This window comes from Aotus nancymaae, unplaced genomic scaffold (assembly GCF_030222135.1).
Source record: "Aotus nancymaae isolate 86718 unplaced genomic scaffold, 86718_ANA_hifiasm-v0.15.2.pri h1tg000059l, whole genome shotgun sequence".
NCBI classification, from domain to species: domain Eukaryota; kingdom Metazoa; phylum Chordata; class Mammalia; order Primates; family Aotidae; genus Aotus; species Aotus nancymaae.
Window position 1 is genome coordinate 56,250,554 of NW_026988473.1, and position 21,545 is coordinate 56,272,098.

The 21,545-nt window shown below is 58.6% G+C and overlaps 2 protein-coding genes across 5 annotated transcripts; one reads left to right on the top strand and one right to left on the bottom strand.

The window, feature by feature from the left end:
- The first annotated feature begins 2,062 nt into the window (after positions 1-2,062).
- Positions 2,063-16,426, top strand: INPPL1 (inositol polyphosphate phosphatase like 1). Of its 2 annotated transcripts, XM_021675090.2 has the most exons (28): positions 2,063-2,477; positions 5,497-5,560; positions 5,655-5,805; positions 6,029-6,149; positions 6,389-6,529; positions 6,763-6,856; positions 6,964-7,053; positions 7,226-7,321; positions 7,422-7,572; positions 7,663-7,769; positions 8,093-8,195; positions 8,296-8,492; positions 8,795-8,912; positions 9,527-9,623; positions 9,910-10,048; positions 10,159-10,258; positions 10,359-10,447; positions 10,722-10,803; positions 10,936-11,025; positions 11,586-11,699; positions 11,839-11,927; positions 12,426-12,513; positions 12,610-12,765; positions 12,996-13,074; positions 13,170-13,310; positions 14,446-15,118; positions 15,371-15,504; positions 15,592-16,426. In XM_021675090.2, exons 1-28 carry the CDS (start codon positions 2,281-2,283, stop codon positions 15,680-15,682), a joined length of 3,792 nt encoding a protein of 1,263 aa, XP_021530765.2. In that variant the 5' UTR covers positions 2,063-2,280; the 3' UTR covers positions 15,683-16,426. The 2 variants fall into 2 exon arrangements, with proteins under 2 accessions (XP_021530765.2, XP_064221332.1); XM_064365262.1 differs by lacking the exons at positions 2,063-2,477; positions 15,371-15,504; positions 15,592-16,426 and adding an exon at positions 2,598-2,826 and having other exon boundaries at positions 6,323-6,529; positions 14,446-15,319.
- A 671-nt stretch (positions 16,427-17,097) lies between these two features.
- Positions 17,098-21,256, bottom strand: PHOX2A (paired like homeobox 2A). Of its 3 annotated transcripts, none has more exons than XM_064365579.1 (3): positions 21,040-21,256; positions 18,467-18,653; positions 17,098-17,575 (listed from the first exon to the last, which is right to left on the bottom strand). In XM_064365579.1, exons 1-3 carry the CDS (start codon positions 21,254-21,256, stop codon positions 17,098-17,100), a joined length of 882 nt encoding a protein of 293 aa, XP_064221649.1. The 3 variants fall into 3 exon arrangements, with proteins under 3 accessions (XP_064221649.1, XP_012312324.2, XP_064221650.1); XM_012456901.3 differs by having other exon boundaries at positions 17,098-17,550; positions 18,466-18,653; XM_064365580.1 differs by lacking the exon at positions 17,098-17,575 and adding an exon at positions 17,916-17,980 and having other exon boundaries at positions 18,462-18,653.
- Between the last annotated feature and the right edge of the window lie 289 nt (positions 21,257-21,545).

Here is a 21,545-nt window from a genome sequence, read left to right on the forward strand (position 1 = left end):
CTCTATCTTCGCACAACCCTCGGGAGCTGGGCCTGAGCTATCTCTGGGTCTCCCAACACCCCTTTCCCTTTGGCTAAGTGTTTGTTTCCACACTCCTACAACTGTCCCCAGAGAGGCATAGGTAAGTGTCTGAGAACACCCTGCCAGTGGGTGGCCCAGCTAGGTCGAGAACTCAGGTGCGCACTCCTAGTCCAGGTCTCTCCCCCACTACCAAGGATTCCCCTCACACCAGGCTCATCTTTTCTTACACTAAAATGTGACTGATGAGGAAGATGGCACAGATTGTAGGCTGAGTTATTGGGTTCTGGAGGCACTGTTGGGTGGCTGGGTAGATCTCTTAATTATTATATTTATCTAGTGTGGAAGGCCCCACAAAGCCCCTTCCACGTCCCAGGGTCTGTTCCAGTTGGGTTAAATCAATGCATATTTGAAATAAGAGGAAGGAGCTCGCGGGTCTGACCCGGACTCCGTCAACAGGTTCAGCATAGCAAACTGAAAGTTATCTCCCAGGTTAAAGGGAACCTCCCAAGGCCGCCCAGGAGTTGGCGGCGGCGGGAGCCGGGCTGGAGGCCTGCGCCTTTAAGGAGCCAGGGGACGGAGGGGCGGGGCAGGAAGACGACTCCCCGGAGACGCCGCCACCGGCTAGGTCTTTTTTTGGGAGGGGGCGGGCCGGACCCTTTTTTGGACTCCACCCCCTTTCCTGCGGCCGCAACCCCCTTCCGCCCCTGGCGGGAGGGGAGGAGGTCGGAGGGCCTCGGAGCAGACCCAGTCACGGAGCTCCCCGCTGGGCGTCCGGCCCGCAGAGGCGCGAGTTTCCTGACTCTGAGGGAGCTGCTGGGGCGGGGGCGAGTGCTAATAATACCCGTTTGTCCCGCAGCCGCGCTTTACAGTTTACACAGCTGTCACCTTCGTTCCTCCTTAATTAATAATAAAAATAGCCGCCTTTCGGGAGCGCGGGCGGGGCGCCAGGCCGGGTGCCGAGCGCGGTACGAGCCCGGCCCTCAGAGGCGGCCCTCGACACAGGATCCCCATTTTCCAGAGCGGGAAGCTGAGGCTCAGCCCCGCGCCGCGAATTGCCCTAGGTCACCCGGCGGGCCAGCGGCTCCGGGACCGAGGCGCGGGGCGGGTGAGGCGGAGCGCGGTGCTTTCCCCGGGTCCCCGGGGCGGCGCGGGGCGGGGCGGGCGGCGCGGAGGGCGGGGGCGCGCGCGGATGGCCATCTTAAGTGGCCGCCGGGAGCTCAGGGACGCTGTCCGGGGAAGGGGGCGCCGGAGCAGCCCGGGAGGTGGGGGTCTGCGTGCGGCGGCCGGGATCCCGGGAGGGAACTTTCTCCTAGACGGGCCAGGGAAGCCTCCTGACCTCGGACTGCTGAACCCCGCCAAGGCCCGGCCTGCGGGTGTTGGGGGTGGTGCTGGGGGAACTTGGCCGAGTGGGGGAAGGGCTCTGCCGGGCTGGGAGGGGCTGCATGAGGGGCTTGAGGATGTCGCACCTCTTTTGGGGGAGCGGATCTCCTTGGAGGGGATCTTCCCGTGGGATTTGCCGGAGCCCGGACCCCGCGGAGTTAGGGGGCTGCGTTTCTTGGGAGTTGGGGGGCCCTGCCCGCACAGGTGGAGGGAAGAGGATTGGGGGGGTCATCTTGGATCCTTCGCAGGTTTGGGAACTCGATGCAGCCAAGCTGTACCGGGGCCGAGAGGAAAAGCCGTGGAATGGAATCAGACCTTTATGGGGCATTAGGGGTCATATCATTGGGAGAACTGAAGAGCGCTGAATTTTCCGGGGGGGTGCCTGGATCCCGAAGTGTTGGGACCAGGATGGGAGGACTTGGATTTCGATGAGGGTTTGGGGACTGGATCTCTTCGGGTGTGATGGAGGCAGGATCATCGTGGGGTCTGGGAGATCCCAGGCCCAGCGGGAAGGTTGGGGCACCGTCCCGGCTGGAGGAGGCTGGGGGCAGGGGCAGCCAGGGCTGCGGGCCGAGCGGAGGGGGAGGGGGCGGCCGCCGGCTCTGCGCTCCGCTCCCGCCCTTCCCCCGCCCCTCTGAACAAACTTTTCTTTCTCTTCAAGTTGAGGCTGGCGCAGCAGGCAGTAGCGGCTGCGCGGCGAACGAGGCGGCCTGCGCCGCGGAGCGCGGAGTCCCGACCCTCGGCTCTTTCGGGCCCACGGATCCTAAGGCCCGGGCCCCGCGTCCCGGGCCCGGCCCCAGCCCCAGCCTCAGCCCCTAGCGTCCCGGGGCGGATGGCGCGGGGCGGCGGGCCCGGGCAGCGCTGAGCCCTGCGCGGGCCATGGCCTCGGCCTGCGGGGCGCCGGGTCCGGGGGGCGCAGCGCCGGGGGGCGCGCTGGGCAGCCAGGCCCCCGCCTGGTACCACCGCGACCTGAGCCGCGCGGCAGCGGAGGAGCTGCTGGCCCGGGCAGGCCGAGATGGCAGCTTCCTGGTCCGAGACAGCGAGAGCGTGGCGGGGGCCTTCGCGCTCTGCGTCCTGTGAGTGGGGCGGGGGGCTCCTTACGGGCTGGCGGAGACTGGGTGTGCGGGGAGGGCCCGGGTCAGGGTGCCTGGGGCGGTGGGATGCCAGACCCGCCTCCAACCGCGAGTAGTGGCCTTGGCTTTCTCCTGGGTCTGAGGAAGGATGCAGGGGCACTTCCTGCTGTGTGCTGGAGCACTTTCAGGAGACTTGAGGGCAGAGGATGTGGGGTTCTGCGGCCCAGTATGGCTGTGATGGACAAAAAATTCGGGCATTCCCTGGCAGACCCCTTCAGGCATCCTCCAGGGAGCAGGGGAGAGGATGTGCCTTCCACGTTGTGCGCAGTCCCGTTTGGATAGGGACTGAGTGGTGAGCAGGAGAGGGAGTCCGGGTAGAGGGATTGACAGGGTGTGTGGGGATGCCCGGCAGCTTCCTTAGGGCTCCTTTCTGTGCTCTGGGGTTCTGCCTGGCTGTGTATGGCTGGTGGGGTTGGTGGTGGGTGGTGTAGAGAGGAAAGCTTGGGGAAGCAAGGGCTGAGGCTGTATGGGACCTTGCCATTATTTATGAACCAATGAGTGAGTGCTTGAACTCTGGCTCTGGGCTTGAACCCTGGTTATCTGGCTGTCCTAGCCCCCTGAGCTACGAGTGCTGAGAGCAGAGCTAGACCTGGCGCTTGTCCGAGTGGGCTGGGTCCTGCGACTGTGCCTGTCAGCCAAGTGTGGTAGTGGTGCTGGGGTGAGTTAGCACTTATGGTTTTGCAGTCTTCTCCCTGCCCTGTACCCCCTGCCTTGGAGTCTGACACAGTTGGCTTCTATGGGCCTCTCAGTGGGAGTAGTGAGTGGGAATCTGGGGGGGCTGCTTTATTTAGATCTAGTTATTTAGATCTTTCTTAGCCCTGTGAACTCCCTCCCAAACTCCTCTCCCAATGTCGGTTCCTTACGCCTTTGTTCTCCTGACATCTTTGGTTAGGGGGCACATTAGCCTAGACCAGGGGAGAGTTTTTTTTTTTTTTTGAGACAGAGTCTCATTCTGTTGCCCAGGCTAGAGTGCAGTATCATGATCGTGGCTCACTGCAACCTCTGACTTCTGGGTTCAAACGGTTCTTCTGCCTCAGCCTCACGAGTAGTTGGGATTACAGGCGCTCACCATCAAGCCTGGCTAATTTTTTGTATTTTTAGTAGAGATGGTGTTTCACCATATTAGCCAGGCTGGTCTTGAACTCCTGACCTCAAGTGATCCACCCACCTTGGCCTCCCAAAGTGCTAGGATTACAGGTGTGAGCCACCTCGCTCAGCCGGGGGTCATTTTTAATTGTCACAAATGGGATGATGCTATTGACATCTAGCGGGTAGAAGCCAGGGATACTGTTAAACATTCTACAGTGCACAAGACAGTCCCCCACAACAAAGAACTGCAATCCAAAATGTCAGTGGTATGGAGGTTGAAAAACTCTCGCCTAGGCAATTGACCCAGTAAGGAAGGGGCCCTATAAGTCTCAGCTTATGCCTCAAGTCTGAGGCCCAGTAGGGGGAGACTAAGGAGGGACAAACCAGGCAGATGAATATCTCCGAGTCCTGTCTCCCAGCCCCCTCTGAGGCATACCCCCTAATTAGGCTGGGGAGGGAGGCAGGTGCTGGGTCAGCTGTTGAGTGGGAGGGGGACAGCTGGGGCCTGTGTCTGGGTGATGAACATTATTGTCCCAGTAGGGGGAGAATCCTGGCCCCACTGCCAGGGGAGACTGTGAATGGGGTGAGGGGGTCTCACTGTGAGTGGGGGCTTCAGGTTTGCCAGCTGACTGGCTCCTCCCTGAATTTCAAGAGCCTGGGGGTAAGGATCAGAGGTCGGCAATCAGATGAGGGCAATATCTTGGATTTGCTTAATACACACACACACTTGCTTACCTATATACATTGCGGGTGCTCATGGATAACATGCAAGACACGCCCTGGCCCCAGCAGTCACAGGCAATCTGACCAGCAGGCCAGTATACCGCCCTGGCTTCTGCCATGGTTTAAAATCCCAACTCCACCTTTCACTTACTCTGTGACCTTAGGCAAATCACTTTTCCTCTTTGGGCCTGTTTCCTCAGCTGGAGAATGGGGATAATAATATCTGCTTAAAAATGTGAGAATTAAATAAGATCTATAGGACACTGGGTACCCAGCCTGTCACAGATAGGATTAAGTCAATGGTATGCTATTGCAATAAACACAGACAGTGTTTATAATAGTCTACCAAGGAACACCCAGTCACAGGCAGACACCACCATAAGCAGCCAGGAGAGCCCCTGAGGGGGCCATGGTGTGGGGGGTCCTCACCTCCCTCCTGCCCAACACCGAGGGTGACTCCTCCTGGGGGAAACACGCCCTGAGGTGTGGAGACAGAGGATCTTCCATCCCCCACTGAGTATGCACCTGGCTCATCTGTCACCTGTTTAGCTTCGGCTGCCGTCTGTCAGCATCCCTCTTGCCCCTCCTTGGCTTGGGGCTCCTAGAGGCCCAGGTCTCCCATGGGGGCCCTCTTTGGTGGGAAAGCCTAGGGTGATGCCCCCACACTCCTCGGCAAAACTGCTCTAGACATACCTGACTCCGGCAGAGCCAGACAGCAGCATAAACACAGGAGGCACACGCATATTAGCATGTTGCCTGTGTGTGCAAACAGAGGCTAACCAGGCTTCTGAAGACTCTTACTCTGGCGGGGGGCCCAGACTGGTACCACAGCCCAGAGGGGCTGTTTAGACAGCTGTGGAGGCCACAAAAGAGCTGCCTGTTGCTTCCTGGGCCCTGCCCTGTGGTGGGTGTGGAGTCTGTAGGTCTGGTGGGGAGAGGGGGGTGTTCTGGTCATTCCTGCCCTTATTGGCAACACTAGGAGGGTGGAAGTGGAGCAGCCCATCATTAACCCTGTGCAGTCTGGGCAGGTGGGTTTAGGGAAACCAAGCTGAGGGTGTTGGGATGCTGAGCTTGCTGGAAGGAAGAAGGGGTGCTTTGGGTCTTAGACCCCAGCCTGGGGGTGACAGATTCTGGCCCTGCCTTGGTGTAGGTATCAGAAGCATGTGCACACATATCGAATCCTGCCTGATGGAGAAGATTTCTTGGCTGTGCAGGTAGGACCTTGGGCCCCTGACCCCTGACCTTGATCCAGCTTAGGGCTTGGGGACCAGCTGGCTGACCCTTCCTCCCACCCTTGCTGGCCCACAGACCTCGCAAGGTGTGCCTGTGCGCCGCTTCCAGACCCTGGGTGAGCTCATCGGCCTATACGCCCAGCCTAACCAGGGCCTTGTATGTGCCCTGCTGCTTCCTGTAGAGGGGGAGCGGGAGCCGGACCCTCCAGATGACCGGGATGCCTCAGGTACTAATGTGTGGGTCCCCTCCCTGCCCCTGTCCGTTGGCTCTCCCTGCCTCTTCCCATCCCGATTCTCAACCCTACCTCTCCTTTAGCCCCCTTGCCCTTGGCCATGATGCCGGCGCCCTTTATCCCTCTTTCCATGGAAGTCACTTTACAGCTGCATTATGCCTCCTACTCCACCGTGTGTGGGAGGCCCAGACAGCTGCCCACTGACCCCTGCCCACAGATGGGGAGGATGAGAAGCCCCCGCTGCCCCCGCGCTCTGGCTCTACCAGCATTTCTGCCCACACTGGGCCCAGCAGTCCCCTGCCAACCCCTGAGACTCCCACAACTCCAGCTGCTGAGAGGTAAGACCCCTACCCCATCCACTGAGCAGGAGACCCTTTCTCCTCTGAGAACTGTTTTCCTACTAAAGGAGAGGCCTTCTAAGCCCTCACCAGGGGCCCCCACCCTACCTCAGCCCAGAGGCAGATACCCTGATTCATCGCACCCTGGTTGCCACAAATACTGTCTCTTCTAGGGATGGGGCAGGGGTGCTGGGACAGGACAGCAGGACCTCCACTGACTTCTTTACCCCTTCCCGAAGTGCTCCCAATGGGCTAAGCACCGTCTCACACGAGTACCTGAAAGGCAGCTACGGGCTGGACCTGGAGGCTGTGAGGGGTGGAGCCAGTCACCTGCCCCACCTCACCCGTACCCTCGCCACCTCGTGTCGGAGGCTGCACAGGTATCTGGGACATCCAGCCCCGTGCATTACCCTTACTTCTGACCTGTGCTTGTCTGCTCCCTGGCTGTACAGGTGCCCTGACCTCTGACCCTGAACAGTCAACTAGCCACTGCTTGCTGACTTTCCTCACCTGGTACCCTTTATCCTTGTGGTGAGGTGGAGGCTACACCCAGCGCCCCCTTCCCTGTACTTAGGTCTGGGTGGGAATTCTTCTGACCTGATGTCTCCCCTAGTGAGGTGGACAAGGTCCTGTCAGGCCTGGAGATCCTGTCCAAGGTGTTTGACCAGCAGAGCTCACCCATGGTGACCCGCCTTTTGCAGCAGCAGGTGGGATTGTAGGGAGACCTCTGGGAGGTGGGTTCATGTTCTGGAGCTGGCTGGGAGGCTCTGCTTAGGTAACTATTATACAAGCCTGGTTCTTTCTCCCCCTCCAGAACCTGCCACAGACAGGGGAACAGGAACTAGAGAGCCTGGTGCTGAAGCTGTCAGTGCTAAAGGACTTCCTGTCAGGCATCCAGAAGAAGGTGGCATGACCTCTGACCCTTGCCTGCCAATTCACTGGCCACTGTCATTAGCTTAGCACTGATCTCAACCTTGAGTCTACAACTTAACATTGGCCCCAGCGTCAATTGTGTCCCTCCCTGCCCCAGGCTTCGGTGTGCCCCCTGACTTCACCCTACCCTTGGTTCCCTCCAGGCCCTGAAGGCCCTACAGGACATGAGCTCCACAGCACCCCCGGCTCCGCAGCCATCCACACGTAAGGCCAAGACCATCCCTGTGCAGGCCTTTGAGGTACATGGCAGTGGGGCCTCATGGGTCAAAGGGCGGTTGGAGGGGACTGGGGTGCTGCCTGCCCCAAGGTCTTGTCAGCAGCCTCCCACCTGGCCTGCAGGTGAAGCTAGATGTGACCCTGGGTGACCTGACCAAGATCGGGAAGTCGCAGAAGTTCACGCTGAGCGTGGATGTGGAGGGTGGGCGGCTGGTGCTACTGCGGAGACAACGGGACTCCCAGGAGGACTGGACCACCTTCACGCATGACCGCAGTGAGCCAGGGCCAGACCTGGGAGGGGTGGGCAGGGGGGAGCCCCCGGCCTAGGGGCACAGGCCCATGTGACTTGTCCTGTATGCCTTAGTCCGACAGCTCATTAAGTCCCAGCGTGTCCAGAACAAGCTGGGTGTTGTGTTTGAAAAGGAGAAGGACCGGACTCAGCGCAAGGACTTCATCTTTGTCAGTGCCCGGGTGAGCAGCAGGCTGGGCCAGGCCACTGGGGACAGCCAGGGTCCTCACATGGGTGCTTCCCATTGGATGGGAACAGAAGGAACACATGATGTAGGCATGCCATCCCTCCTGGCAGGGGTGGGTCTGACAGGTGAGAGTGTTGAGAACGGGTGGCCTGAGGGTGGATGACATTTACAGCACTGTTACATGCTTGAGCAGTGGGTATACAGTGGAGAACCAGACAGACCCTCTCCTCATGGACATGAGCTGCCTAGTAGGGTATCCCGGTGGAAGGGGGGCTTCTGGGATGCCTACCTGCTCCTGAGTGGCTGCTGTTCCCCCAGAAGCGGGAGGCCTTCTGCCAGCTGCTGCAGCTCATGAAGAACAAGCACTCCAAGCAGGATGAGCCAGACATGATCTCTGTCTTCATAGGCACCTGGAACATGGGTCAGGCACAAGCTTGGGCTGGGGCTGGGGCGGGAGAGAGGGATGGCCCCAGAGCAGGGGCCTAACCCCTCCAGACCCACGTCACCCCCTTCACCTCCAGGAAGTGTACCACCTCCGAAAAATGTGACATCCTGGTTCACATCGAAGGGTCTGGGAAAGACCCTGGATGAGGTCACAGTGACCATACCCCACGACATATATGTCTTTGGGACCCAGGAGAACTCAGTGGGCGACCGCGAGTGGCTGGACCTACTGCGCGGGGGCCTCAAGGAGCTTACAGATCTGGATTACCGCCCGGTGAGGAGGGTCATCTTGTCCAGCCCCCTGTCCTCACACACCACCTCCAAACTATCCTACTTCATGGGCAGCCCTAGGAGCACAGCCTCACTGGCTTTTTCTCTGGTCCCAGAGCGTATCCTTTGGGAGATCTGACCTGGGTCCTTCACGCCACGAGAGGAACCATTTCTCTCCAGTCCCTCAGGAAGAGGGGTGGCAAGCCTTCCTATCCCGTGACGGACACAAAAGTCTATCTATCGTCCAGGGGGAAATGCAGGCAGTGGGTGCAGCAGGGCAGTGGTGATCATGCACTCTCCACCCAGATTGCCATGCAATCACTGTGGAACATCAAGGTGGCGGTGCTGGTCAAGCCAGAGCACGAGAACCGTATCAGCCACGTCAGTACGTCCAGTGTGAAGACTGGCATCGCCAACACCCTGGGTAAGCAGGGCTGGTGGGTGCCCAAGGGTGGCAGTGTCCCTCTGTCCGTGGCTTCTCCTTCCTCTCCAGCCTAGGATCCCCTGTTTTTGGTGATCTTCGCTTCCCCATATATAGGGTACTTTGAACTTTGGAAAGCATATTCATATTCGAAATCTCTCTCAGCCCCCCTGGGAAGGCGAGGCTAGGATAATTACCCGCTTTTCACAGATGATAAAACTCAAACCCAGAGTGGTTGAGGTGCCCTGTCAAGGTTACACAGCAAGTAAGTGGTGGGTCCAGGCATTGCGCCCAGGTCTCCTGATTTTCGGTCTGGTCCTCTCCCAGAATAGATTCTGCTGAGAATCTGCAGGGCCTTTCAGCTTCACCCTTGCGGGCCCCAGATATCTCCAGGGGCTCTACGCACACATACATACAGACTCAGGCCATCCATACAGACCATTTGTGCCCAGTGAGGACCTCCAGGGAAGGTGTGGGTGTGTGCAGGGGCCCGCCCACATCAAAGCGTCTGGTGGCTCAGCAGGAGGATCCTCTCACTTTGCCTTTGAGAGGCAGAAGGGAGAGTTGGGAGCCCTCTGAGGGTGACCTGGGCCTTCCTCTCTTGCTTGCCTTAACAGGGAACAAGGGGGCTGTGGGCGTCTCCTTCATGTTCAATGGCACCTCATTTGGCTTTGTGAATTGTCACCTTACCTCAGGAAGTGAGAAGACGGCTCGGTGAGGGGGCACCTTTCCTGTGTTCTCTTCATACCCATCTCCTGTTCACCTGAGGCCTGTTCCCACTCCCATATCTGAGTCCATGACCCTCCTGTAGTCACCAGAGACCCCCTGCTGTCTTATCCCAACTCAAGACCCTTCTGTTCCCAACCCTGACCTTGTCCCCAGGGACCCGGATCCCTACCCCATCCCTGACTCCCGAGATTTCTTCCCTTTATGCCTATCCTTGTCTTCTGGCCCTGACCCTGGGGATCTACTCTTCCCCACCCCGCACCCCTCACCCTAGGAGGAACCAGAACTACTTGGACATCCTGCGGCTGCTCTCACTGGGCGACCGGCAGCTCAGTGCCTTTGACATCTCTCTGCGTTTCACACACCTTTTCTGGTTTGGGGACCTCAACTACCGCCTGGACATGGATATTCAGGTGCGAACAGGGCCCTGCCGTGGCTGTAGGGAGGCTAAGGACCGCATGGGCTATCACCCCTGGCTCTGGCTCAGGAGGAAAGTTTCCAGCCTTTGTGTCCCCCACCCCAGGAGATCCTGAACTACATCAGCAGGAAGGAGTTTGAGCCCCTGCTCAGGGTGGACCAGCTCAACCTGGAGCGGGAGAAGCACAAGGTCTTCCTTCGATTCAGTGAGTGTGGGCCTGGCAGGTGGAGAGCTGAGGGCTGGGAGGCTTGTGGTATCCCTGGGTGTCAGGGCCCTGAACCCCACCTGTCCCCTGCTTTCCTTAGGTGAGGAGGAGATCTCCTTCCCACCCACCTACCGCTATGAGCGGGGTTCCCGGGACACATATGCCTGGCACAAGCAGAAACCAACTGGGGTGAGCCAAAACAGCATGGGCCTTGGGGGACACCAGGCCTGGGACGAATCAAGAATTTGGGTCAAGGATGTGGGCCTCTGCAGCTACCACTCCAGCCTCCATGGCCCCTCTGAGACCTTTGGGTGATCCTGGGTATTGTGAGGATCCAAGAAGGGAGGTGGGTGCTGGGGCCCCTTGTAATAGAAGTATGGGGACTCATCGACTCTGAAGTGGGGTCCATGCCAAGCAGCCCCCTAGCTGTCAGTGCTAACCATGCTGCCATCCCCTGCCCCAGGTCCGGACCAATGTGCCCTCATGGTGTGATCGGATTCTGTGGAAATCCTACCCTGAAACTCATGTCATCTGCAATTCTTATGGTCAGAGCTTCCCGGACAGGGTGATGGGAGATATGGGGTAGTCCCCCTCTGGACTCTGCCTTAACTTTGGGAGGTGAGAGCAGAGGGCAGGACTATTCCGCCTGAGTCCCCATTCCTATCCCCACTCCCCAGGTTGTACTGATGACATCGTCTCCAGCGACCACTCTCCTGTGTTTGGGACATTTGAGGTTGGAGTTACCTCCCAGTTCATCTCCAAGAAAGGTGACTGTTCCAGATGTGCTTGTGGATGTGGCATAAACTGGGTGGGCACCGGTGGTGGCTTTGGGATGTACCATAGGTTTGACTGTGTAAGTGTGTGTGTGGATGTGTACCAGTGAGTGCAGGAGTGTTTCTGAAGGTGTGATGTGTCAGAGTGTCTATGCACCTGGGCCATCACAAGTGTATGCCCATATGTATGTGTGTGCATACATGAGTGTACATGTATCTGTGTGTCTTTGTCTGCCTAGGGCCACGTGTATGTCCCTGAGTATGCCTGGAGGTGTGGCAGGTTGTTGGTGGGTAATCCCACAGGCATTCTGGTCCCTAGTACCCTCTTCCATGGGTCTTTTATCCTTGGGTTGTCTCTTTGCTCTGGTCCAGTGTCTGGGCTCTGGAGTTTCCCCATTGGTGACTTGGGACTGGGGATGCCCCTCCTGGCCCTGCCTCCTGTTCCGCCAGGACCCCTGATTTCAAATTCCAGAGCCCTGCTTCTGTCCCATTCCTCCTGTGATCCTCTCATGCCCTCTCAGCCCTCCTGTTTGCCCTCCTCCCTTTCCCTGCAGGGCTCTCAAAGACTTCAGACCAGGCCTACATTGAGTTTGAGAGCATCGAGGCCATTGTGAAGACAGCCAGCCGCACCAAGTTCTTCATTGAGTTCTACTCCACCTGCCTGGAGGGTCAGAGGCGGGGCAGGGGCTGGGTGTGGGCCAAGGGGGATGGGAGGCCAGAGGGTGCCCCTAACAGTCAGCCCCCTACTTAGGGGGAAGGGAAGCTGGGAGGTGGTACTCAGTTGGGTGTCTCCTACCCTCACCCCAGAATACAAGAAGAGCTTTGAGAATGATGCCCAGAGCAGTGACAACATCAACTTCCTCAAAGTGCAGTGGTCTTCACGCCAGCTGCCCACGGTGAGGCTGTGGGCAGGTTCCCTGCTTATGGGTGAGGGCACAGAGAGGGGTGCAGAATAATTTATTGGGGAGCCTGCCTGGGAGGGAGTGTGGGGCCAGCAGAGCACGTGTGTATGTGTGTGTGTGTGTGTGTGTGTGTGTGTGTGTGTGTGTGTGTGGATGAGTGAGGATAAAGGTCTTTGCTTTATTTTGGGAGGTGGAACCTTGTTGCAGTTTGTTAATTCAGGAGATGCTTCTTGAGCTTTTGCTAAATGTCAGGTCCTGTGTTGGCTACTGAGGACACAGAAAATTAGTTAGTTACAGTGATGCTAAGTGCTGTAAAAGGCCCGTACAGGGCTGTGTCTTCTACATTAAGGATTTGGCTTTCCCTGAAGAGCTGAGTATGAGTGAGCACAGATGACCTGAGGGTGGGGAATGAGTGGTGTCAGGGGCAGCGTGCAGGAGGGGCAGGAGGAAGTGGCTGGGCTTTGTTTCTCACTGGGCCTCCCTGCTTCCCAGCTCAAACCAATTCTGGCTGATATCGAGTACCTGCAGGACCAGCACCTCCTGCTCACAGTCAAGTCCATGGATGGCTATGAATCCTATGGTGAGGGGTGAGGGGTGCTGACGGGAACAGGAAGAAGCCACACTAGGGCCCCAGATTGGCTTGGTAATTTGCTGGTCTGTCCCATCTGCCCCTCAGGGGAGTGTGTGGTTGCACTCAAGTCCATGATTGGCAGCACGGCCCAACAGTTCCTGACCTTCCTGTCCCACCGCGGCGAGGAGACAGGCAATATCCGTGGCTCCATGAAGGTGCGGGTGCCCACGGAGCGCCTGGGCACCCGTGAGCGGCTCTACGGTGGGGACTCCACTGGGACATGAGATAGGGTGGTGTGAACAGATCTAGGAGGGCAGGACCAGGGTTGGGGGAGCATGTTGGAATCTCTGGGATACCTGGAGGTTCTGTAGCCACAGCTGGGAATAGTCCTGCTCCAAGGCATAGCTGGGAAAGGGCTAGCAGGCCCAGTGGGTGTCTGTGGGATCCAGGAGCCCAGGTCTCCTCTGAGTCTCCCTTCCTGCCCCCCTCAGAGTGGATCAGCATTGATAAGGATGAGGCAGGAGCAAAGAGCAAAGTCCCCTCTGTGTCCCGAGGCAGCCAGGACCCCAGGTGAGCTAGGGCTGTGTTGAATGTCATGTGAAAGGGTACCTAGGGGCGTCTGGTCAGCCCCACTTCATCTCCCCTCTCCTGTACATCCCTGGCAGGTCAGGGAGCCGCAAGCCAGCTTTCACAGAGGCCTCCTGCCCGCTCTCCAGGTTATTTGAAGAGTCAGATAAACCGCCACCAACTGGGAGGCCGCCAGCCCCACCCCGAGCAGCTCCCCGGGAGGAGCCCTTGACCCCCAGGTGAGAGGAGGAACCTGTCGCCCCCAACCCCCACCCAATTATCCATCACTATCCCCTGCAGGATCTCAGGGGCGGTCTGGGGATCATCAGCTGCTTGGGTGCTCTGCCACCCTGTGGTTACAAGTGCTGTGCCCTTATGCCTGTGGCTACTCTGGCCAGCCAGACCACCCTTAGGTGTGGCTCTGAGTCAAAAGGAGCACAGTCAGCCTTTCCTCTCAATTCCGCCTTTTAAAATGGAATTGGAAATTGTTTTTAAGACAGTTCCATCCATGTAAACAGACCTAGCTTGAGCCTTCTGTTTGGAGGAGGCACACGGCTTGGCCTGGGATTTCCCAGGGTACCTTCTTTGGAACACTGTCCTGCAAGAGGCCCCACTTGAAATGGGTTTGTGGTCAAATGGGTTTGGGAAATACTTTTTTCTGGATTCTTTTCTTAGACATTCCTAGTGCACATTAATATTAGCAAAAGCTCTGAGCATGTGGACAGGAAGGAAACTTCTTTTCAACTCTGTTTAATATAGTTTCCCAAACTTAATGGGCCAGGACGCTTATTTTCCACATAACTGTTACCATCCTGGGGAATTAGTGCTCTGTGTCACACTTTGGGAAAGTGAGGATTGCTTTCTAATTATATCCAATTGTTGCTTAAACTTACAAACTCCTAGGTTCAGTTTGGTACTTTTTACTCATCTTCAGCTATTGTCAGTCACTGGGGTTTTATCCCCAGGCTTGAGTAAGACCCACCTAAATCTCTGAGAAAGATTCTGCAGTGGATTGACCACAGGTGCCTTGAGAGGCTTTCCAAATCTGGCCTCTCATTAGAGGGTTTACTTGCCCTGTCTTCTGGCACCTCTATTCTGACCCATTTAAGCTCCGGTTTCACGGTTACATATAAAGTTATGAAAGATCTGAGAATCTTAGCAAGTGAGGCACAGGACTGTAGGGTTATCTATTCAAAGGGTTATCTTTCCCCTGACTTTAGAGATGAAGAAACTAAGGGCAGGTGATGTGCTCAAGGTCATGGGAAAGTCTAGGACCAGGGGTTCTTCTGACTCTCATCCAGTTCTCCCACTGCTCCCACTGCCTTAGATCTGGGTTGCTGGGTCCTGGCTTAGTCAGCCTGCTTCCACACCCAGGTTGAAGTCAGAGGGAGCTCCTGAACCAGAAGGGCTGGCGGCCCCCCCACCCAAGAACAGCTTCAATAACCCTGCCTACTACGTCCTTGAAGGGGTCCCGCACCAGCTGCTGCCCCTGGAGCCACCCTCGCCTTCCAGGGCCCCTGTCCCACCTGCCACCAAGAACAAAGTGGCCATCACAGTGCCTGCTCCACAGCTTGGGCGCCACCGACCCCCTCGTGTGGGAGAGGGGAGTTCTTCAGATGAGGAGTCTGGAGGCACTCTGCCCCCTCCAGACTTTCCACCTCCACCACTGCCAGACTCAGCCATCTTCCTGCCCCCGAGCCTGGATCCTTTACCAGGGCCAGTGGTCCGGGGTCGTGGTGGGGGTGAGGCCCGTGGCCCACCGCCTCCCAAGGCCCATCCAAGGCCCCCACTGCCCCCAGGCCCCTCACCAGCCAGCACTTTCCTAGGAGAAGTGGCCAGTGGGGATGACCGGTCCTGCTCGGTGCTGCAGATGGCCAAGACGCTGAGCGAGGTGGACTACACCCCTGCTGGGCCTGCACGCTCAGCACTCCTCCCAGGCCCCCTGGAACTGCAGCCACCCCGGGGACTGCCCTCTGACTATGGCCGGCCCCTCAGCTTCCCTCCACCCCGTATCCGGGAGAGCATCCAGGAGGACCTGGCAGAGGAGGTGTGTGGAGCAGGGTGGCTGGCTGGGTTTGCCTGAGGACTGTGCTTGCCTACAGACTGGTACCATTTCATTGCACCATTCAGCACTCAGGATGTCCCCTCTACCCTGAACTGAGCACCAGGAAGTTGGGAGACACATGAAGCAGCCCAGCCCTTCCCTCCCTTTTCCCCAGAGCATGTGGCAGAATGTGACTGTCTGCAGGTTTTTCTATAGGGGGCACTGAGCTCCTCCTGACATGCCCTGTTTTCTTAGGCTCCGTGCCCGCAGGGCGGGCGGGCCAGCGGGCTGGGCGAGGCGGGCATGGGCGCCTGGCTGCGGGCCATCGGCTTGGAGCGCTACGAGGAGGGCCTGGTGCATAATGGCTGGGACGACTTGGAGTTTCTCAGGTCGGGGAGGGGCTGACCCCGGGGGTGGAGCTGGTGCTCTCAGGACCCCCTAGCCCATCTCACCTCCCAGCCTCTTTTACCCCACAGTGACATCACCGAGGAGGACCTTGAGGAGGCTGGGGTGCAGGACCCGGCTCACAAGCGCCTCCTTCTGGACACCCTGCAGCTCAGCAAGTGATAGCGGAGGCACGACAAAGCTGCCAACTCGGTGCCCCTCCCTGCTACAGAGGCCCAGCTATGGCCCCAGGGTTGAAAACTTATGAGGGTCAGGGCAGTATCTCTCTGCCTATTATTGGGGTACCTATTTATTGGGGATCTGCATTCCCCACTACCCAATCATTTGGAGCCCTAATGAGGACATCCTGTCCATGGCCTTTTTAGGCTCAGGGCAGAAGGTCAGTTGCCATGGTTACCAAGGACCCTGGTTACTCTGGTGCTGTCCTTTTACTGGACCCCACCTCCCAGCCCCAGGGTTGCCCGCAGGGGTCCAGTTGGGTACGTCTGGGACCCCACTTTCACCGGTGTTTCTGTGGCCCTCCACCGGGCCTGAACCACAGGAGAGAAGCTCCGCTAGGACTTCCCCTCTCCCGATGGGGGTGGGGGCGGGTGTCCATCCGGAAATGAAGGAATAGCCCGAGAACTGGGCTGGGGTTTATTTAAGCTGTTTTGTGTGGGTTTGGGGAGGGAGGGCACCTTAATATTATTGGGGTTGGTTGGGGTGGGGCAGGATCTCAGCCATAAAGTGCCAGTTTGCTTAGTTCTCACTGTCTCCTGGTCTGTGCTGGGGATGCAGGGCTGCACGGGGAGGGAGGTTCCTCGTGGGTCTCAGCCTGGGACAGGGTCTTGCAGGCAGCCTGTCCCCATCCTGGGCACTCAAAAGGGTTTCGGTGTGATGTCTTCAATAAATTAAGTTTTATTTGGATTGAGTGAAACTCACCTCAATAAATTACAAGTTTTTCAAAGAAAAAGGACAACCAAAAAAATTGGAAAAAAGGGAACCCCTCTGTCCCATTCCTTGAGCCCCTCCAGTCCTCTAACAGGTCCACTCTGTGCCAAATGGGCTAGGGAAGAGAGGGGATACAGGACGAACTGACACTGGCCACTGATTATCCCGGCGACCACCAGCCTCTGTACGGGTGGGGTTAGGGCAGGTGGGCCTGCGGTGTGGGGCAGCGGGCTCTTCTGGTCACCAAGGTAAGGAGTGACCCAGCCATTGCAGAGCCAGGGAAGGCGGCCCCGAGGGGTGAGTCAGCAGACTCTCGAGGTCACCAAGGTAAGAGGGGACCCAGCCTCTGCAGAGCCAGGGAAGGGGGCTGTGCCTCTTCTTGAGGACCTTCACTTTGAGGGCACTGTGTTACAGACAGGCCTCGTGTGATCCCGTCTCCAAAGAAGGCCAAGCTAGAGGGTGGGTGAGGACGAGAGTGGCCCTGACTTGGTCTCCAGAATTGGGGAGGTCACATCCAGGGGTGAGAGAGTAGAGAGTGGGGACAGATGGGAACTTCCAGATGGGTGACCAGGATGGGAGGGGCTGTCAGGTCCTGGAGGGGCAGGGATGTCTTTGGGGGCAGGCTCGGAGCCTCCAGAGGCCTGCGGCTAGAAGAGATTGGTTTTCAATGCGGGGCCGGGCTTCCGGTGAAAGGAGGACAGAACCCCGGAGAAGGGCCCAGGGCCTGACTCGGCCGGCTGCCAGGCCTTAAGTAGTTCGGCTGCGCCAGCGCCGGGTCCGCCACCCCCACCGCCCGTCACGCCGGCCCACAATGCGCCCTTGAGCGGCTGTGGCCCCGGCCCAGGCCCCGGTCCGGAGCCCAGGGCGACAGGCAGCGGGCTGGGGCTCAGGCGCGGGCTGGCCAGGCCAGGTGCAGGCGGCGGCGGCGGCAGCGACGCGGTGCTGTCGGGCGTGGGGCTGCACGTGGACTCCTTGGAGTCGTCGTCCTCGGAGGAGCAGCGCGCCTCGCCCTTTTTGGCGCCCGCCGTGCCCGCAGTGCCCTTGGCGCTGGCTGCGCGCTCCTGTTTGCGGAACTTGGCCCGGCGGTTCTGGAACCAGACCTGCGGGCACAGGGGCCAGTCAGCCCGGAGAACGCATGGGGTTAGCCCGCGGCCGCAAAGCTCGAGTGAGATCCTGGTTCGGAAAGAACCCGGCCTGCGTTCTTACTAGTTGGAGGGGCCTTCGGCGCTTCCATACGTACACAGCCTACTGCCTTCTGCGCGCTCCCCTGGCTCCTGCCTCCTGATCCCTGGGTTCCTGCCCTTGGGATCCAGTAACCCGCGGACTCCGCTGCCTCCCAGCACTCTTGGTCTCCTGGAGGGGACCCTGCCTTCATCCCCCTCACCCTAAGTTCTTCCCCCAATTCCTTCTTTTAGGAAGCTCTGGGATTTCCCTCCTGGAGTGTTCCAGGGCTGTGGAGAGCAGTTTAGGGCACCAGAAAAATCTTTTGTCCAGGGCGTCCAGTCAAGGCGTACCAACTGAATTGAACATCTGTCCACGGAGTTGTACAAACAGACAACAGCCTGCTCTAGCTCGGCTCTCTTCGGCCCTGCGCCTGCCACAACCTCAGTCTCCTGGGTTCTGGGTTTTCAAAGCTGCAGTGTCGGGGTAGGGAACCCCAGGGGTGCTGACTGGCAAGCTCCCACTCCTCCTCAGCTCCGCCCTGAGGTCTCCTGGGGCTCCCACTCCTCCCTCCTAGCTCAAGCATCACTCGGAATGTCCTGCCCTAGGAGTGAGACAGAGCTGAGGTAGCCTGAATCGAAGCGGAGGCAGCCTGGAGCTAAACAGATCAGGTCTCCCAAGGGTCTCCAAGTCCTGGCCCTGCTGCCTCCCGAGGCTGCCCAAACACCCTAGGACTGCGCCCTGCCTTCGGGCTGCATCTGCCTGGATTCCCCCACCCCCAGGTGTCAGGCATTAAGTTCCCACACCTCCTTCCAGGCGCACACAATCTCGAACACACACGTGCATACACGCACCTGCACGCGAGCCTCAGTGAGGTCGATCTTGAGCGCCAGCTCCTCACGTGTGTAAATGTCAGGGTAGTGAGTCTCCGCGAAGACGCGTTCCAGTTCCTTAAGCTGCGCGCTGGTGAACGTGGTGCGGATGCGCCGCTGCTTGCGCTTCTCGTGCAGGCCAGACGGCTCTGGGAAGAACTTGTAGGGCACTGCGGGTATGTGCAGGAGGGAGGGCAACGAGGATGGGGGAGTGAGAAGCAGAGTTCAACCCCTTGTGTCCAGTTCCAGGGGCAATCACGCACCTCCCCTGCCCCTGGCCTGGTCCCTCGTCTAGGTCCCGGCAGCTTGGGGCCAAGCGTCCACCCTATCACTCAATGGAGCTGGTGGGATAAAGGCAGACGGAGATCAGGGAGACTTGAGCCCCAAGAGCCGCCAAGGGAAACCATAATCCAATACCCCAGCCAAGACCCCCACCATTGTCGTCGCCCTCCTCCCATGCCCTGTTCCCTCCACCTCCCCCTGTTCCCTGCACCCCCATTCAGCCCCTGGCTCCAGCCCTCCCTTCCTTTCTGTCTCTCAGCTCATCTGCTCCCTCACTTCAGGTCCTGCTCTGTCAACCCCGGCCCTGGATGTCTGTCAGGTCTCATCACCATTGCCAGTCTCCCCACTCCCCAGTTCTGGGCCAAGGCTCTACAACGGAGACCCTACCACTGGCCCTCCATTTAGCCCTACTACCAACCTTCCCACGGGCTCTCAGCTGTATACAGATTTGGCTCCCTCTACCTATCCACCTCTCCCCTTCCCAAGCTTCATTTCTTCAATCCTGCCCCACACCCCTGACCCCCATTCTCCCTTAGATGTTCGCCTCTCCTCTTCCTTATCTTCCTCCATTTGAATCTCTTTTCAATTCTCCCCTTCTCGGCCACTCTTCTCTTTTAGAAGACTTCTTCCATCTTCTCTTTGCCCTTCTTCTTCCTCCCCAGGCACCTTCTCCATGTCACATCTCCTCCAAAGCCAACACTCAGCCCCCAACTCTCTTCCTATACCCATCCCGGTCTCCACTGCCCCACAGACAGTGTATCCGACAGTATCTCCCTTCCCTGTCTCTAACCCTGGTTTAGATCATCATATTAATCAGTGGTCTCCAATCTCCATCTTTGTCCATCTCTCTAGGTCTCCATCTCCCTTGATTCTTGCCTCCAGCACCCCACTTGTAACCCCATCTTCCTCATCTCTATTCTAATCTCTCTTGGTCCCATCACCTGATTTTTATCTGTCTCCCCAACCCTGAGTCCCCATTTCTCCTAGGATTCCCAGTGCTTCCACCTCTACTCCCATCTCTCTGTTTATCCCCATCTCCCTGGTCTCAAAACCCTGTATCTCTGGAGCCTGTCTCCCCTCTCCCTAATCCCTACCCTCATAGTTCAGGGTACCCAATCTCCCCACCCTGGTTCTCATTTTTCATATCTCTCCCCACAATCCCCACCCTAGGGATTTTTTTTTTTTTTTTTTTGAGACAGAGTCTCATTCTGTTGCTCAGGCTGGAGTGCAATGGCACAGTCTCAGCTCATTGCAACCTCTGTCTCCTGGTTTCAAGCAATTCTCTTGCCTCAGCCTCCCAAGTAGATGGGATTACAGGCGTGGGCCATCACTCCTGGCTTTTTTTTTTTTTTGTATTTCTAGTAGAGATGGGGTTTCACCATGTTGGTCAGGCTGGTCTCGAACTCCTGACCTCAAGTGATCCACCCGCCTTGGCCTCCCACCGTGCTGGGATTACAGGCGTCACACCCAGCCCTTAGGCCCCAGTCTTCTACTTGGGTCCCCGGTGGTTTTACCACGAGGAAAAGAGATAAGAAAATTCCATAGGGCAAGCTGGGACTCAAATCAGAGGGATGGGATGACTGAGAAGCCCAGTGAGGGTGAGGGTTTGGACAGGGACTTAGATCAAAATCTTGGGGATGCAGGAGCTGCTTCTGGGTTCTGCAGGACTCTAGCTGGGAGGGTCTGTAGGGAAATGGGGAAATACAAGTGGCTTAATGACCCGGGCCCCTTTATTGCGGGCTACTAGATCTGGTTTTGGTGGCTGCAGAAGGGTTCGGGCCCAGGCAGGATGGGTCCAAGACAGGGCGGGAGGGGCCTGGCGGCCACCGGGGCTCTAGGAAGCTTCCCCTCTGGGCAGCTCAGCTTCCTGCAGAGGTCCTTGCTGGGGGTCATGTATCTTGTGGGGCAGGGGTGATGGACTGAGCTGGGAGCCTTTTTCAAAGATCCAGGGCTTGCAGAGGTTTAGTGATCAGTCTTTGCAGGTGGGGAGGGGAAGGACTTGTTAGCGGCCCAGAGGTGGATGGGGATCTATTTCCTTCACCTGAAAGGTACGAGACAGAGATCTGGCAACGAGAAAAAGAAACAGGAGCGATGAGAGGGCGAGGCTCACGCTTGCTGAGGGGAACCTAGTATTCTGGGGGTCTCTCGGGGCATTGGAGGGTCTGGCCAAGGCAGGAATGGGGGCGGCTGAGGGGGACAGTCGAATTTATTTGGCGAGTGGGCCCGGGGATTCTGCAGGAATTAGAGGGAGAGCTGGGCCGGGGCTGCGCTCACCTGCCGAGTAGGGCGCGGGCTGGTGGTCGCGTAGGGCGCCAAGCGCGCAGTTGGAAGAGCCGAGTGCGGGGCAGGGAGGCCCTGCCGCGGGGAAGGTGGGCCGCAGGGGGCTGTATTGGAAGCCGCCGGGCTGGCTGCAGGCGCCAAAGTCGCCGTAGGCGGACGCCTCCATGGCCGCCACGCACGAGTCGTACGAATTGAGGTAGGAGTAGTCCATCGGCCCGGGGGGCGGGGGCGGGGGCCGGGCCAGGCCGGGTCGGGGTCGGGGTTCGGGTGGAGGTCGGAAGGGAGGTTCGAGCGCCAGGCTCCGAGGACCCGAGGCTAGCTCTGAGCGCCCGAGAGTCCGCCCGCCCCGTCGCGGCCGCACTCCGCCCGTGTGCAACGCAAGTGCAGCCGGCCCGGTCCGCGCGCCTTTTAACGCGCAGGACCCCGCGGAGGGGGCGGGGCGGGGCGAGCTCCGGGGGGGCGGGGCCTGGGCGGCCCAGAACCCGCCCTCAGCCGCCCCG